The sequence below is a fragment of the Panthera pardus genome, unplaced genomic scaffold, assembly GCF_024362965.1.
Source record: "Panthera pardus isolate Hobbes unplaced genomic scaffold, ASM2436296v1 HiC_scaffold_25, whole genome shotgun sequence".
Taxonomy (NCBI): domain Eukaryota; kingdom Metazoa; phylum Chordata; class Mammalia; order Carnivora; family Felidae; genus Panthera; species Panthera pardus.
Genome location: NW_026526821.1, coordinates 5584019 through 5600220, shown reverse-complemented (window position 1 = coordinate 5600220; position 16202 = coordinate 5584019). Strand labels below are relative to the sequence as shown.

The window sequence follows — 16202 nt, the reverse complement described above, 5'->3', positions numbered from 1 at the left end:
AGCCTTGTGTGCTGGCACCCCCGAGCAGCACCCAGCATGCGGCTGTGCTAAAAAAAAAAAAAAAAAAAAAAAAAAAAAGAAGTCAGATGATTGAGAGATGAGACCTCCCCAAACAAGCAGCCAATTTCAGTCAAGAACTTGGCACAGGGCTTTCACCCAGTAGGTAGTAGGCATTCTGATCTCTACCTTTATTCTGGACCGATTCAGCTCTATCTGCTTGAGCTGAAGGCAAGGTGTGGGGAGGGTGTCCTTTTCGTTTAGAACCCGAGACGCCCTTCTCAACCAGCTCACAGGCTCTGCCCTCACCCCCTTCTGCAGACGAGGTGACTGAGGGCCGGCAAGGAGAGTGACCGCTAATGAGAGGACTCAGGCCCCGGAGCCAGGCTGGGGCACACACAACACCGTGGTGTCCCTCTACCATACAATACCGAAGAGTAGAGAGCTTTTTGGGGTTTTTTTACTCAAAAAAAATTTTATTTTATTTATTTATTGTTATTTTTTGTAATCTGAGGTTTTCCTCCACCACAGAAAGGAAACAAGTAAGATAGATGTATGCCCCAAGCTCTGCCCTGACTGTAGGGCTCTGTGCTCCAGAAGCTTACAGAACCCTGGGGTTGAGGCCCGAACAACGGTCATCCCTGGGGAGTCAACAGTTAGGGCTGATTTTTAAAAAACCTTGACCATCTGGTCAAGGTTAAAGATGGCTCTATTTAGAGAAAGAAACACGAGTTTCTGTGAGGGGCACTGTGGGTAGCTCACTCAGACTCCCTGCGATCCCTTTTAAGGTCCTGTCTCCCCCTCTCTGGCTTCCACGTGTTTCTAATGGTCTAATGGTCGGTATCTGGGAACATCCCCTCAGGGCCGCCCCGGGGCTTGTGAAACGCCTCACCAAAGAGCCAGGAGCATCTGAGAGTCTACCTCTCATCCGGAAGCAACTTACCCCCTAGAGGTCCCCACAGGTCCCTTTGGGACCTTTGGGATCAGGCTGAGACGGACTGTGTCCAAAACCGTCCCCACCTTGCTTTGTTTCTCCTCCTTCTCGGTCTTCTTCCCAATCCCCTTAACCGTCTCCCCTAGGAGCGCCCCTGACCCATCCCCTAGCACAAACCCATGCCTCAGGGTTTACCTCTGGAAGGGACCCACCTCAGGTAGTTTCTTTCTTGCAGACCTTATCAGAGCTTTTGGCACGCTACAGAGAAGGATGATGTTCTAAGAGGGAGGAAAAGTAGCCAGTGTCTTGCAAACTCTTTCCGCCCCAATTAACAAAAGCGGTGGGCTAATCGTAACCCCTTTTATTACAACCCCCTGCCTGAGCTGGTGTCTTCACCGGGCTCCCCGGAGGCTGCCTGAACTGGAACAGAGGTCCAAGAGATGGCTCAAGGGCCCACAGAAGTTCAGCGGGCTCTCCCGCACCCCACTAAATGGGCCCTGGGACTGTTGCCCAGGGCGGTGAAGGGCGTGGGGGCGGGGGGTAGGTGAATGTGACCAAAGAAGTCAGAAAGCCTCATTCCAAAGAATTGTAAAATTTATTGTATAAGTATTGCAGCTTTTCAGAAAGTCATCATTGCCACTAATGATTATTGATACACAAGAAGCGATTTCATCAGGCCTGTGGATTGGCATCCAAATACAGAGTCTCACGTGGCAGCAACGTGGGCGCCGCACCCAGCGTGCCACGGGGAATTTACATGAGTTTAACTTGAACAGAACTCGGGAAACAGGGCTGCAAAGGAGAGCGGTTTCAACGCCAAGAACGCAACGTAAAAGCGTGCCATCAGCACACCGCCGTGGAGTCGGGCAGGCAAACGAGAAGGCGTGTCCTTCTGGGCTCTATAGTACAGCAAAATTCGAAGCGCGGCTTCCAGGACAAACAAAACAAAACGACACGACCCGCGTAGTTTTCCTGATCGCTGGGATGTCGTATGGATCTGGAAGCTGTGTGGGCACGTAGGGAACAATTTCTGAAACATACCATTCACAGAGGAGACAAGGACAGGGGACAGACTCGGTTCTGGCCCTGGCCTGGTGTTCACTAGACGTGGGGGGCGAGGGGAGTCTCGGCTCCTTGCAAAGAAGACTTTGTGGGGGACACGGGTGGCTCTTAGGGCCCCTGCCAAGTCGGCCTGCGGAGACCCGGGCTTTATGGGGGGGGGGGGGGGTGGGGGGGAATGCTCTTCCTCGGGAGGAAATGTGGTTGAGAAGCAGGGAAACGAGGACAAGAGAAAGCCCCACCCGGTCCCCCTCCAACCAGCCACTGCCAAGGACCCCAAACTTTTTACTGGCAAAAGGGGGCCTCCCGAGGGGTGCTCAGAGCCTTTTCAGCGACAAGGGCATGGCGGCCAGCATCTGGAGGGAACGAGTGCACCCCCAGAGACCAAGAGCTTAGCGCTAGCAGTAGTTTCCAGAAACACCCCCCCCCCTCCGGTTTTCTCGGGATGCCCCCCGACTTCCCCCGGCCTCTCTGCCGGGAGCCTCTGCAAGGGGCCTGTGCTGGGCACGAAACCCCGGGGCCCTGCGGCCCAGCGGTCCCGGGATGTGATCGCGGAGACGCGCTCTGCCCTCAAGCCCGCTGAGGTCAGAAGGCCACACTCCTGCTTCCTCCTACACAGACCACACCGCCAGGCAACAGGATCCACACCGAGACCGGGGCCACGCCTGGGCCCGACGTTGCCCGGGCAGACGAGGTCGGCGTCCGGGCTCACAACGCGCCTGGGAGTCGGCACAGGACTGGACCCAGTAGGTGACAAGAAGGAGGAGCAGGAGGGGGTCGCCTGGCTGGGCCAGGCGCCTCCACGGTGGAGGGCGGGCGGGACCGGGCACCGAGAGGGCTATGGGGGTGTTCGAGAAGCAGCCGCAGCCCTCGAGTGGAAAGGCCAGTCCCCGGGGGGGTGACTGAGACACTGCCCAGGGATGCCCCCCAACCGGTGATGAGAGGACACTGCTTCCTCAGTAAGGCACTAGGGAGACTGACTCTTCACGGAAAGGAAAGATACAGCTTAAAAAATTTTAGTTTAGTTTTGTTTTTTTTTTTTTAATCTATAAACGTGTCCCTGTACCTTTTAGGACAAATTACACCGAGTTCTCAGCACGACTTGCGAAAGGCATCCTCTCTGAGAGAGGAGCGAAGTTTAGGCCGAGGACCCCACGGAGAGGCAGCTTTTTACTGTCAAAGTACAAGAACCTTCTGCCAGGCTGGTCAGCAGCGAACGCCCAGAGTCCGCGTTTATCTGTTGGTCACCACGCTCTTAAAATGTGTATATAAATAGAGTTCAAATGGTCAGAACTTCAAAACTGTTCAGAGGTGTTTAAGTAATAAAAAAGTTGCTTAGAAACGAGTTATTGCCCATATGCCTTCTCTTGTGTTAGTCTGACAGTTAGCATTCTTCCAGAAGGAAAAGACAGCTCGGGGAGGAAGGGACTGGGGGGGGGGGGGGGGCGGGTCACCCCCTGGAATGTGAACCAGTAGATCCCAAGGGGCGCCCCCCCCCCCCCCACCGCTGGCCGGCCTGCCACTGTCACACACGTGTGCCCACTCCCGCGCCCTCGCCTGCACAGCGCCACCAAGGGATCCTGCCAGCCCGAAATCCACTCGGCAAAATCCTGGCAAACGAGACTCGTATCTGATACAGATGCTGGGAAAACACAGACACACGAACACGCCAAACACGACTGTTTCCACGGGGAGAGGAATGGACGTGTGGGAGAGGAGGTAAAGAATTCAATTCTGATTTGAAAACATAAAGCACAGGTTTACACCGGTTTCCCCGTTGTTGGTGCGGTTTTTCTTCGCTTTAACCCTTTGTCGTGTCCCGGGAGACACCTGCGCGTGTCACTTTTTCTCTCTGGTGTCCTGTTTGTTCGGTGAGAACTGCTACGTAAAGAGAAAGCCAGGGATGAGGTCGGATTCCTCGGGGGCCTTTCCAACCTGCCGGTGGCCTCCACCAGCCTCAGCTGAGAAGTCCTGGACCCGCCGGATCGTCCGCACAGAAAGCAGCCACCCCAACCTCTCCGGCGGGTCCCGGCAACGTGCTCCGGGAGCGGCAGCGGCGGCAAAGGGGGCGCCTCGGCCCCTTCCTGGGGGGAGGGGGAGGGGGCTCATGCTTAAAAAACAGGAGGAAAAACTACGATCCTTCAGGAACAGTTTATTTTCATCTGGGGAAAGGCAGAGCCACCACCCGGGCACTGGGTGACCGATTTCCCCCATCTCGTCTGCCATCCAAAGGCTGTGCCGGCCCGGAGGGGGAAATGCGTCTCCTTCGGTGGGGAATGTATGAGGCGGTAACAACCGATCGCTAGACAGAAGCTTCCACTTACGCAGGAAGAGCGCCCCCTCCGGAAGCCTCCCCCAACTCCGTGCAGAGCCCGCCCTCTGCCAGCCGCTGCCAAATTCCGCCGCTTCTCCCTTAAAAGTCTCGACACACACGATAGAAGTTTCCATCAAACAAGCACTGACATAGTTATATTAAAAAATAGTGCAAAAGCTCAACATTTATATAAATAACTCTAAACCCCTGCTTTGTAGTTTTTTTTTTCTCTTCTTCTTCTTCTTCTTTACAAGGTAATACACGCTTTCTGACCTGGCACTCAAAAATTGCCATTTTTTTTTTTCCTCTTCTAGTTCAGAAAACAACTTTTTTTTTTTTAATAGGCCTCTTCTAATACAAAAATACTCCTGCCCTCACAATACAGTTTCTCTTAGTTTATATATATTTATATATATAATATTGCAGATCTTTAAACAAAGGTTTTGTGCAAATAGGTCTTTAAAGTTAAGTGAAATCATCATAAACAAACGAAAGGAAATAAGCATTCACGCACGCAGCTCAACTAGGAACAGAAAAGACTAGGGTAGGTTTTTTTTTTTTTCTTTTTTCTCTTTTGCCTTCAAGACACAGCTCGACAAAGAAACGTGGTTGGTTTTTTTTTTTTTTTTTTTGTTTTGTTTTTTGCAAGCTTTCTTAGCTTGTGCATTCAGACCAGACAGAACATGTAAATATTTATACACAGAGAGAGGGGGAAAGGATGGATACGCGCCACATTTTCTGGGTGCCGCCCGGTCCTCCTCTGTCTTCTGGTTTCGGAAGTGCGGAGTGTTTTGCCTTTCTTTTTTTTTCCTATACTCACTGCTGCCCGGCCCCGGCCCCGGGATTCCTAGAGAGGGTGTCCTTTCTGTTTATCTTTCTCTTTGCTCCAGGCGGGTGAGCTCTCCAGGGGGGCGAGGTGTGCGTGGGGGAGCCGGGTCCCCTCCAGCAAGGAGGGCGGCCCGCTGCTCTGCTGGTGCTGGAACGAGGGGGACCCGGGGTAGTGCCCGATGACCTCGCTGTAGGTGGGGGGCGGCCCCTCCATGCGCCCGCCGCCCCCGTAGCACGTGGCGCTGATGCCCGAGTTACTGCTGGGGGGGCAGGGGCCGCCCAACATGGCACTGTCCATCAGGTCGCTGTCGAATATGGTTCTGTTCGGGGGCGCGCGCACGGACTCGCGGTTCAGCTCCAGCTGCTGCTCGGGGTCTCGCAGCTGGAGGGTGCAGGGGCCCTGGTAGGGCGGGGGCTCCTCCCCGTCCGACAGCGAGATGGTGGGCGGCAGGTCGATCTCGTGCTGCAGGTACGGGTAGGTGGGCTGGAAGCGGAGGCAGCGGTCCCGCTGGGTGAAGGGGGGCACGGCCAGGCGGTCGGTGGGCCTCGGAGGTGCATAGACCTGCGGCTGGAAGGAGGAGGGGGGGAGCGGAGCGGAGTGAGGGTCCCTCCGCGCCCCCGAAGCAGGACCCGAGGCGCGGGGCCCTGCTCTCCGGGGGACGGGACGGCAGGTGGCGGCGCCCAGCGCGCGGAGTCCGGCGGCGCACTGACGCCGGGGCCCCCCCGGGCTGGGAGCATCATCCCAGGGCTGAAATCGGGGCAACTTTTGTCCGCGCGTGTTGCAGATGCTGTGGGCCACTCCCTGCGGGTAGAGCGTTACGTCCCGGCTTGGGTGATCCCAGCAGCCGCGGACGACGACTCTTTGGAAAAGGGCAGAGGTGTGGGCCAGCAGCCACGCCGTTCCGGCCAAGGGAGGCGCCCCTGGCTTGGAAAGGGGGACCTGCTGGGAGGATGGCCTTCAGGCGTCCACAACAGCTGCCTTGGGGGACAGGCAGGGAGGGGGGGGTGGCAGCACAGGGTCTCACCTCTGGGATTCCGTTGCCCGACACGGTGCTCTCCGAGGGCCAGAGGCATCCTTCCTGTGCGGGGAGGAGAGGGGCGGGGTCAGCAGGATGAACAGAGGGGAGAGAGCAAACGGGTCGACTGGCTTTGACCCTGCGATCTTGCATGTGCCATCAGATGCAGCACCCGGCCACGGCTCCCCATCCGCACCCTGGGCCCTGGGCGGTTCCGGCAGTAACCAAACGGCCTTCGGTGACCACATGAAGCGGCGAGGTCGCATGTCCGCTTGCACCCTAACACCTGGAACACTCTAGAGACTCCAATGAGTCTGCGCGGGGTGAGGGCTTTCCGGGTGGGACAGTTTTGAGAGCCGTAGAGCCCCCTCGTGGCCACGTGGGTAACTGCAAGCCTCGCGGCCACCCGCCTTGTCCCGGCTGTCCCCCGAAAATTCACCCTCCACGCTCACGCTTTCCAAAAGCTACATCTAATTGGTGGGCCCCTCCTTCTCAGAACTCTCCAGCAGCTTTTCCCAGGCACCTTAGCACGAACCCAAGTTCTCTTGTGAAATGGCTGATAAGGAAGCGGGCCTCATCCAGCCCTCCTGGCCTCGACCACCACTTGCTTGCAGGGTGACCTCGGCAAGTTACTTAACTTCTGGAACTTTCGACGGGTGGAATATGCTTGGAGTGCCTGTGGCCCTGAGCGAGTATATGGAAGTGCTGGGGGCCACGCCCACCCACCATCTAGTGCAAAGCGCACGCACCCGCGGGCCTTGGCACTGGCCGCCCCACTGCGTGGTCAGGTCTGCAGACTTTCTCGAACACCACTGTCTCAAGAGCTCAGAGCCCGGAGAGCCTGCTGCCGATTCCGTGTCTCCCTCTCTCTCTGCCCCTCCCTCCCTCGCTTGCACCCACGGAGCTGCTCTGTCACCAAATCGTGATCCGGTCGGTCAGCGACGGTGGAACGAGGCACCGCTTCTTGCCAAAGGGGTAAGTGCCACCTCACGAAGCCCGCGGCTTCTGCACACGGGCCCGTGCCCTCCACCCGACCCGGGGACAGGCTGCATGGGAGTGGGGGACAGCTGGCCACGTGTGGTTTCAGGTCTGGGGGAGAGACCCAAGGGTCAGGGAGGGGGGACCCCGTACCAGGAGGCAAACCCAGCCAATGCTGGTCACATGATGCTAGACAGCCCTGAGCCTGGGGGCGGGGGGAGGGATGTCTTGTTAGAATTTTACAGCTTTCTCTAGGCGTAACTGATAGATAATAAACTGCGCATATCCAGGGTATGCAATTTGGCTAAGTTTTGGCATGTGTGTATACCAGAGACCCATCTCTACCATCGAAATAACATTATCACCCCCAAAGTTTCCTTGGGGGCACGTTTTCCCGAGGGGCCCCACCTAAGACATTCTCACCCACCGGCTGGGGCTGGAGCAGGAATTGGAGGGGGCGGGTAGGCCGAGGCTTGCAGTTACCGACATGGCCACTAGGGGGCTCTATGGCTCTCAAAACCGTCCCACCAGGAAAGCACTCAGCCCGCACACAGACTCATTGGAGTCTCTCTCTAGTATGTTCCAGGTGTTAGGATGCAAGCAGACATACGACCTTGCCCCTTCATGTGGTCACCGAAGGCCGTTTTGTTACTGATATCAGTAACGTATCAGTCACTGCCTTGGTGGCAGAAACTGCACTAAGCACTCTCCTGGGCACCTGGGCGGCTCAGTCAGTTAAGCATCCGACTCAATTTTGGCTCCGGTCCTGACCTCACAGTTCGTGAGTTCGAGCCCCGCATCAAACTGTCAGTGCGGAGCCTGCTTGGGATTCTGTCTCCCTATCTCTCTGCCCGCAACCCCTGCCCCCCTCCCCCCGCCATGGTCTCTCAAAAATAAATAAATAAAGCACTATCTCATTTCTCCCGACAAACCTACAAGGCAGGCTGAGGTCGGCTAGCCGAGCTGAGTAGGCCTAGCTGGTGAAAGGCAGTGCTAGGATCCAAACCCTGACCTGCCTGCCTCCGGAGCCACCCGGGCTCAGGCTGGTCCTGGCAGGCTCCGCAGCCCCCCGTCGGGCCACTGGCACAGTCCATATGTGCCAGGAAGCAGATGGGGACATCTGCCTGCTCCTCAGTAGGGTCAGGAGTCCCGGGGCGTGATGCACGCAGCCAAGGATGAAATGTGACCCAGATAAACTCCTGCCTAAAACCCTCCTACGAGTCCCTCTGTCCCAGGCTCTGCATGACGTGGCCGCCCAGGACCTCTGCCCACCACTCCCCCGACTCCCAGCCCTAGCACAGGGAGTATCTACCCGGCTGCACAGTGGCACCACCCAGCACCTGTCGCTGCCCCAGGAGCCCCACCACAGACTCCCAAATCACCCACCAGCCTCATCACCTGACCGCCTCCAGCTTGTGCACCTAGGAGTCATTTCCTCCTCCAGGGAGCCTCCCAGGAACCACCCACCACCCCCCTCCCCCCACTCCACTGCCTCCCTGGCTCCCATAGCAACTCAGCCCCTCTAGCAGCCTGGCCCATTTGTATGGTGATCGAATGTCCAGCTGGCTGCACTGGCCCCGATCAGAAGCCTTGTGCCCACAGAAGCCATGTGGGAGGCAGGAGACCCACGCCAGGGCTGATCTGGGGACAAAGAGAACAAAGGGTTGCCCCATCCAAAGCCCTGGCTGAGCCCTAGTCTGAATGCATCCCTGCCCCACGCTGAGCAGGCCCTGTGCACAAACCATCTTCCGGGGGTGGGGGCTACGGGTGAAGTGACCATCGCTGTTCACGTTACATAAACTTTGCGGGAACAATGAAGGCCGCTAAGGAGAGGAATTCAAAGCGGGGAATGTTTGTCCAAAGCGGTGTCTGAAAGCAAAGTTCAGAGACCCGGGAGCAGCTCAGAAATGAAAACAGGACGCTTCCTGGGTGGGGCCTGGCTGCACCTGTCCACCTGCTCAAAGGTGCCCGGGTGGGACGGTACCTGCCTTCACAGGTAACATTCCCCTCACCTGCCAACCCCAGCGCAAGACCCTTCAGACCCACAGTCGGTGCCACCGTGGTGGCTGGATCATCACTGTTGTTACCATCATGCGCTAGACCCTGGCTTGCCTGGGATCAGCACCAGACAGGGAAGTGACATTCTGGGGCCACAGGCTTACCTAAATGTGGGCCTCATTCAAGCGAATGAAACGGGCTCACCCTGAAAAGGACCCGGGGCAGGACAGCCACGCCAGGGGTAGGGCCAGCCCCAGGCTGACAGTGGCCATGTTTGGGCCCCTGTGGGAGGTCACGGGGCCCTGAGACTCCTCTGACTCGCCCTGTCTGGCGGGGGGTCCCCAAGGGAGCTGCCACACTCAGTTCAGGCCTAACGAAGCTCTGTGTTTACCCCGCCAGGCAGCCCCAGGGGTCCACGCAGGTGGCTGGGTAGATGGGGGAGGCGACTCTCCTTTGGCTTCGGGTGTCCAGGAACCGGGGCCCGAATCTTCACCTCTGTCTGGGCACAAAGTCCCAGGTGCTACCCACAGGGCGGTCTCCCCGCCCCCGGTGGCAGCAGGGATCCCTCCCACCGGAACCTGTGTCATTTCCCCAGCTCTCTGGGCAAACGTCATCCTCCCCGTGACTGTACCTATGGGGCAGGCTGCAGAAAGGCTAGCTCCACCCGTCTGAGGGAGACTGAGGCTCAGAGGGGCCCAGGTGGCCCACCCTGGGCACCCCCCCCCCCCCCCCAGCTAGTGCCTTCTCGTTTGTTCCAAGTGCCCTCCCTTGCCCCAGCATCCGAGGGAGGACAAACGGGCCTGGGCTCTTCAAACTGCCACTTACAGGCTGAGAGGCTTCAGGCAAATGCTCCCACCTCTGCGGGCCCCAGGGTCCCCCCCACGGAGTGGGGTTTCCAGGCTGCCGCGGGCGGGAAAGCACCGGGCGCAGGGGAGGCAGGTGCGTGCTCGCCACAGTGCAGCTGGCAACGCCGTCACTCGGGCAACAGTCACAGCAAACAGACACAGGTGAGCCCGGGCCTTAGCCGCAGAGGATTCCTTCAGAGCAGCAGCCCGGGTGCCCCCCCCGGACACGCCGAGCCTCAGGTCTGGGGCGCGCGGTGTTCCCGTCAGAGGGACCAAGGGGGTGGATCTCCTTGCCCCGGCTACCTGTGGACGTGCTGCGGCGGCAGCCGGATGCAGGAGGAGATGCCTGACCCTGCCGGGGACAGGACTGCCAGCCACCCCTGGCTCGGCCCCACCGCCAACCGCAGGCGCCCCCCAGAACCGGGAGGCCGGGTTGTTCCATGGCTGTCCTCACGGGCTCAGAGACGTGCTCGGGCGCATAGCCCCGGGCCACCCACGTGCCACCTTCTCCCTGCAAATCCCAGCCTGTCCATCAGGCCAGGCCGCCCGCTTCTGCCCAGGTTGTGAAATCACACATCGCACGCACGGGGACAGACATACTTGGGGATGAACCCGGCAGTCCCTGCGGCCCGCCTGCTGAAGAGCGGCCAGCGGGCAGGGCACAGTTGAGCCCCACAGGTGCAGGGGGCCAGGCGGCCCTGGACGCTCAGAGCCGCAGAAGGGCCAAGTTCCGGGCCTGCAGGGCACCCCCCACGTTGTGGAGTCGAAGGGATACTGGTGGGGCTTCCAGAATGCCCCGTGACGCTCGTAATCCTAACGTCACGTCAAAACGCCGTATTCTGTGAACGGCCGGGACCCCTCCAGAGCAGCGTTCGTCCTCGCCTTCCGGGACCATCGTCACTCTCCTCCTTCAGAGCTCGGCCTAAGAGGCTCGTCCTGACTCTCCTGGCCCAAACACACCACGCTGGGATCCTCGGGGACAGTCACTCTGGCTTCCTTCCGAGCGCCCCTCAGTATCATCTGATTTACGTGTCCCTGTCTGTGTGGATCCAGCCACCAGGCAGCAATCACAGGGGCTTGTCCACAGCCATTCCCCCCGCCCCCCCCCCCCGCCAGTGTCTGGGAGGTTCTAGGCCCTCTGCTCCGTAGGCGTCTGTGCAGTGAATGCATGAATGGGTGGGTGGGCGACGGAGTGGACGGGAGTGTCTGGGCCGCCCTGGCCAGCAGCGCCCCAGCCGTGATTCGGCGCTGAGCCCGACTCCTCTGCGGAGGGGCGTGAACCCCGCTCACGGTAAACGGCAGCCCCATCTCAGGAATCGGGACTGGTCCGAGGGCGCGCGGCCAGGACCAGTGGAGCTGGGAAGGCCCTTTCCAGGGTGACCTGTTGTCCCCAAGACACCGAGCCCCCGGCCCAGACGCCTGCAGGGTACAGAAGAGAGGGAAGGGCCGCCTCCCTTCTGTCTGGGCTAAGGCGGCAGGACCGCGGGCGCCTTCCCCACCAGCCCGTCCCTTCCGGCCTCGGCCTGTACCCCGAATGCCCTCCTCCATCGCCTGCCCAGCAGTGTCCCCTGTGGCCGCCGACTACCTCCCTACCGTTCCCGTGAGCGCACCCCGAGGCGGGACGCCAGACGCTTACCGAGGACAGGGCGTCTTCTCTCCTCCTGCCCTGGCCGTGCCGGCCGATGAAGGAGCGCGCCGACAGCTTGTAGTGGCTCAGCAGGCACGTGATCACCACCACCATCACCATCACCACCACCACGATGATGGTGATCTCAACGAACTCCAGTTCTGCTGCAGGACCAAGGGGGACACGTGAGCCCACGGGGACCCCGACGCCGGCCCAGCCCTTCCGAGGGGACCCCGACGCCGGCCCAGCCCTTCCGAGGGGACCCCGACGCCGGCCCAGCCCTTCCGAGGGGACCCCGACGCCGGCCCAGCCCTTCCGAGGGGACCCCGACGCCGGCCCAGCCCTTCCGAGGGGACCCCGACGCCGGCCCAGCCCTTCCGAGGGGACCCCGACGCCGGCCCGGGGCTGGGGGCCCAGCCCTTCCGAGGGGGCCCCGACACCGGCCCAGCTCTTCCGAGGGGACCCGACACCGGCCCAGCCCTTCCGAGGGGACCCCGACGCCGGCCCAGCCCTTCCGAGGGGACCCCAACGCAGGCCCGGGGCTGGGGGCCGAGCCCTTCCGAGCATTCACTCACCTCCCTGCAACACCCCAACACTCACACACACACACACACACACACACACACCCTCCCCACTGCACACTCACATGCACACACACACGTGCACCCACACAGGCACGTCTATCCCAAGCACTCCCCACCCTGGACGGGACAGGAATGTGTGAGAAGACCCGACCCCCCGGCCCCCCCAGCTCTCGGGAGAGAGGCCTCAGAAAAACCACATCCAGTGTTGTTTTGTTTTTCCCCTCGAAGGCGGAAAAACCCTCAAGTACTGGAAAAGGAAGGAGGTTATTTTGATCCTGCCAGAGCCGGGGCGGTTTCTGCTGACTCAAGCGGGTCCGAGTCGAGGCGGCTCGGCAGCTGGCCGTGCCGGGTGCAAGCAGAGCCCCCAGCAACGGGCGGGACGCCAGCACCGGTCGAGCCGGGGACCCGGGTGGTGACGGGTGGTGACACGGCAGGCGAGGGACAGCTCCGGGGCCCAGCTGGGCCGGCCTCCTCCAGCCCACGGCCGCCCACTGGGGGGCAGAGCACCCTGACGCCCGGCGCTAACAAGCGATTCGCTGAGGGCTCCCCAGGGCACAGGTTCAAGCTCAGGGCCACTGACTCAGCTCTCCCACCTCCGAGACAAACTGACGCTGGAGGCGTGGGGGCGGGTGGCAGGTGGGAAGCGGGAAGCAACAGGCAGCAGGAGGTGCCCCGGGTCAAGGGCTCTGGGCCCACCCGGACTCTAGCCCTGCGGAGGCCACTCCTTCCTGCCTCAGTTTCCCTGCGGCTTCCAGCAGGAAAGCGATGCGTCCTAGGTGGGAACGTTACCGTTTACAGAACACTGGGCACTTCTCCACACAGAACCCCAGCCCCCAACACCCTCTCCAAAGCCCTGGCCACCCCCTTCCTCCCACGCAGGCTCTCCAGGACACCCCCCTTCTCATGCTGCCTTACAGGGGTGCCCAGCTGCACCTACAATGCCTGCTGCTGTTATTAAGTCGAGGGAGCCTGCCCACCAGGGGACATGTGACAATTTCTGGGCACATCAGTGGCTGTCACAATTGGACGGGGGCCCCCTACATTGCATGGGGATGCCCCTCGACAAGGAAGGACGGGTCCACGCTCGGGCCGTGGCTCTGGTTCCCAGGCGGGGCTGCGTCCCATCGTGCCCTGGAGGGCCCAGGAGGGAGGACGAGCTGGCCAGGGACTTTAGGGAGACTGTCCCGAGTGCCCAGAAGGCTGGGGCCCTGCCCGGAAGATTAGGCAAGCCTGGAACCGGCGGAGGGTCACCCTCACTTTCCTGCTGGGATCCAGTAACCGTGGCCACACCTCCTGCCTCCCCAGACAGGCTGGTCGGGCCTCGGCAGCCTGTTCTGACTCCCTAAGGGCAGGGTCCTGTCTATGAGGGCCCAGGATAAAGCCGCCCATTCAGGGAACATACAGGCTTGCTTTGTGCAACCCCCACGCCCTCCTTCCTCAGAGGGGCCTACAATTCCCCTCCCCCAGCCCGGTGCACTCTTCACCCTCGCTGGGACCACGGCGGTGGGTTCCCCTCTGCCCCCTCCCCCTGCCGTCTCCAGGGGCCCTGCCCACGCTGGCCCGAAGGAAGGGACGCGTGCCTCCGGTCTGCCTTTGTCCCAGGCCCTGGCCCTCCTCCTGGCGTTTTCCAGGCCCCAGAACGTTAAGGTGAGACAGCTTCCGAGGCAGGGCGGCCAGGGGACAGTGGATGAAGAGCTGGCAGGCCTGTGGGCGTGAACAAGCCCTCCACGGCTCTCCTGACCCCGCCAGGCCGGGCCAAAAGGGCCGGAAGCTGGGGTCCAGAGTGAGACAATCAGCCCCAGAAATGAGCACAGGGCTCCCAAAATCACCTACGTGAGCACCCTAGGCCTTTGCTGTCTCCCTAGGCCGTGATCCCAGTACGGCCGGGACCCCGGAAATCCACACGGGTGAGGAGAGGGAAAAACTCTCAGAAAAAAGAGAAGCCGTGACTGATTACATTCTGGAAGCCAAAGGCCTGGGTCTAGGCTCAGAAGAGGAGAGAGACTCCTAAGGGTTCCTAAGCTCTGTTACAGGTCCGTCAAGGTCCCTAGGCCCCAGTGTGACCCTGGACCTCACCTAGGAGTCCATCCCAGCCCCCCGACGTAAAAGGAGGCTAAGTGCACCTGGGGGCAGCACTGTGCGTGGACAATGTGCTCAGCACTCGGGGAGCCGCTCCCTCAGGACCATGATTAACGGGGGGGGGGGGGGCTCCCCACCGCCTCGGTAGAGCGAAACAAGGTATGCCCACAAGCCGGCAAAGAGAGGGTTAAGCAGGGCCGCTCTGGATGTTCCAGGCCAGGCCCAGGCCCGGCGGCACGAGCGGGTGGGGGCGCTCAGGGGTCCAGAAGAGGACCCGGCCAGCAGCTGGTTCGCACCAACCCCTAAGACAGAGCACCGACCGCTGGGCTGAGTGCTCTGGCCTTGGCAGTCCACACGCTTCCACTCGGGGGCCTCCTTCCAGGAGGCACCGCCTTCAGGGGACAGAGCCCGCTTCTCCAGGAAACGAACCAGGACAGCACCTGCTGGAGAGGCGGCAAACTGGAGACCACGTGCATCAACAGCCTCCCCCCTCCCCCCTCCCGGCAAAGGAACAGCTGCACGCGGCTGCCTTCTTTGCACAGGCCTGCGCCCTCTGCTTGGCCCCAAGCACCGCTCTGGGTGACATCACCTGCCGGGCCCCGGGGCTCAGGGGGGTGGCCTGGGCTCCGGCACCCCGACTTCCCTCTCCCGCGCGCAGGCAGGCATGGTGACTGGAGCGTGGGCCCGCTCCCCCTAGCCGGGCACTACTCCTTGGAACCCCAGCCGCCCCAGAGGCCGGCGCCCGGGGCAGGCCGGCCCAGTGCGGTCACACCTCTGCTCTCCCCAGAACCCAGAAACCACCTGTGAAGCTGCCCGGCCTTCGGCTGGCAGCACGTTCAAGAGGCTTGAAAGCACCGGGCAGACCGAAGCCTGCAGGGCGGGCAAGCTGGGGATTTCCAGCCCGGAGACAAGCCCAAGTCACCGACCTGCCTCGGATGGCGGGGACGGGGCCACAGCGATCCTGCCTGGTTTCCTCAATCTGACAGCCCTCCCCTTCAGCGGGGCCGTAGGCCAAGTGCCCAGCGTGGTGCACGCAGGGGCGGGTCCTACCCCTGCCCACCCCCTTCCCTGGCTTTCAAGTCTCCCGTGACCACAGGACCCACAGCCAAAGGCTCCCGACAAGGAGCGGGAGGAGTGGGCGGGTCGGTCGATAGCCCCGGGTCACCATGGTCACTGCAGCCGTTATCATGACCCCAACAGCCGCGACGTCCACACAGAGCCCACCTCCCCTAAGTCTGTGAGGCGGGAGCCATCGCCACCGGCACTTTGCAGATGGGGACGCTGAGGCCCAGGGTGAAGGTGCACCCAGAAAGAGCAGGGCTGGGTCTGCAACCCAGAGCCTCCCTGAGAGTCCTGTTCTGAGAAGTTCTTAGTTTCCCCTCCCCACGCCCGGAGCACCTGGTCCTGCCTCCCTGCATCTGCCAGCTACACGCTGTGGGACCCCGGCCACGCAGGCCTCTGTGGAGTCCCCGTTACGACCCAGCGTGGGGGAAATGTAAGAGCTCAGCGGACTCCGCCGTCCCCACGTCCCAATTCCTGACACCCTCATTCAGGCGGATGCCCTCGAGACGCCGAGGTGCGCCTGGCTGGGGGGTGCCCCAGGGTTGGGGATCTGTGGCGAGGTCGATCCAAATTGCTCACCCCGGCTGGCAGCTGGATGCAAGGCCATGAGGGACGTACAGACACTCGTCCCGCTTCTGTGCCGAGGGCACAGCTCCAACAGGAGCCTTCGGGAGAGAAACACGTTTCCCTCATCTCGTTCCGGGCGTCAGGTCCGCTCACCGTGGGGAGGGCGGGGGAGCGGCTGTGCCATTTCTCTCCCTAATTTCCCCCTTGGGGTGGGCGATGGATGCCGTAGGCTCTCGGGGGTGGCCAAGCCCATCTTCGGCATGCAAAGTAAGGTCACTCTAATTTAATTTAGCGTCTTCTTTCCTGGTGAATAA

At 61.0% G+C, this 16202-nt stretch overlaps 1 protein-coding gene across 3 annotated transcripts in view; it reads right to left on the bottom strand.

Moving 5' to 3' along the window:
• Positions 1-1507: 1507 nt before the first annotated feature.
• Positions 1508-16202, bottom strand: part of PMEPA1 (prostate transmembrane protein, androgen induced 1) — a 56354-nt gene continuing 41659 nt past the window's right edge. For 2 of the 3 annotated variants that reach the window (XM_019426444.2, XM_019426442.2), the window contains exons 2-4: positions 11606-11760; positions 6158-6211; positions 1508-5700 (exon numbers count right to left, since the gene is read on the bottom strand). In XM_019426444.2, coding sequence (XP_019281989.1) covers positions 5152-5700; positions 6158-6211; positions 11606-11716 — 714 coding nt within the window. In that variant the 5' untranslated portion in view covers positions 11717-11760 and the 3' untranslated portion in view covers positions 1508-5151. The remainder of the gene's footprint in view (positions 5701-6157; positions 6212-11605; positions 11761-16202) is intronic. The other variant, XM_019426443.2, reaches the window with a different exon arrangement.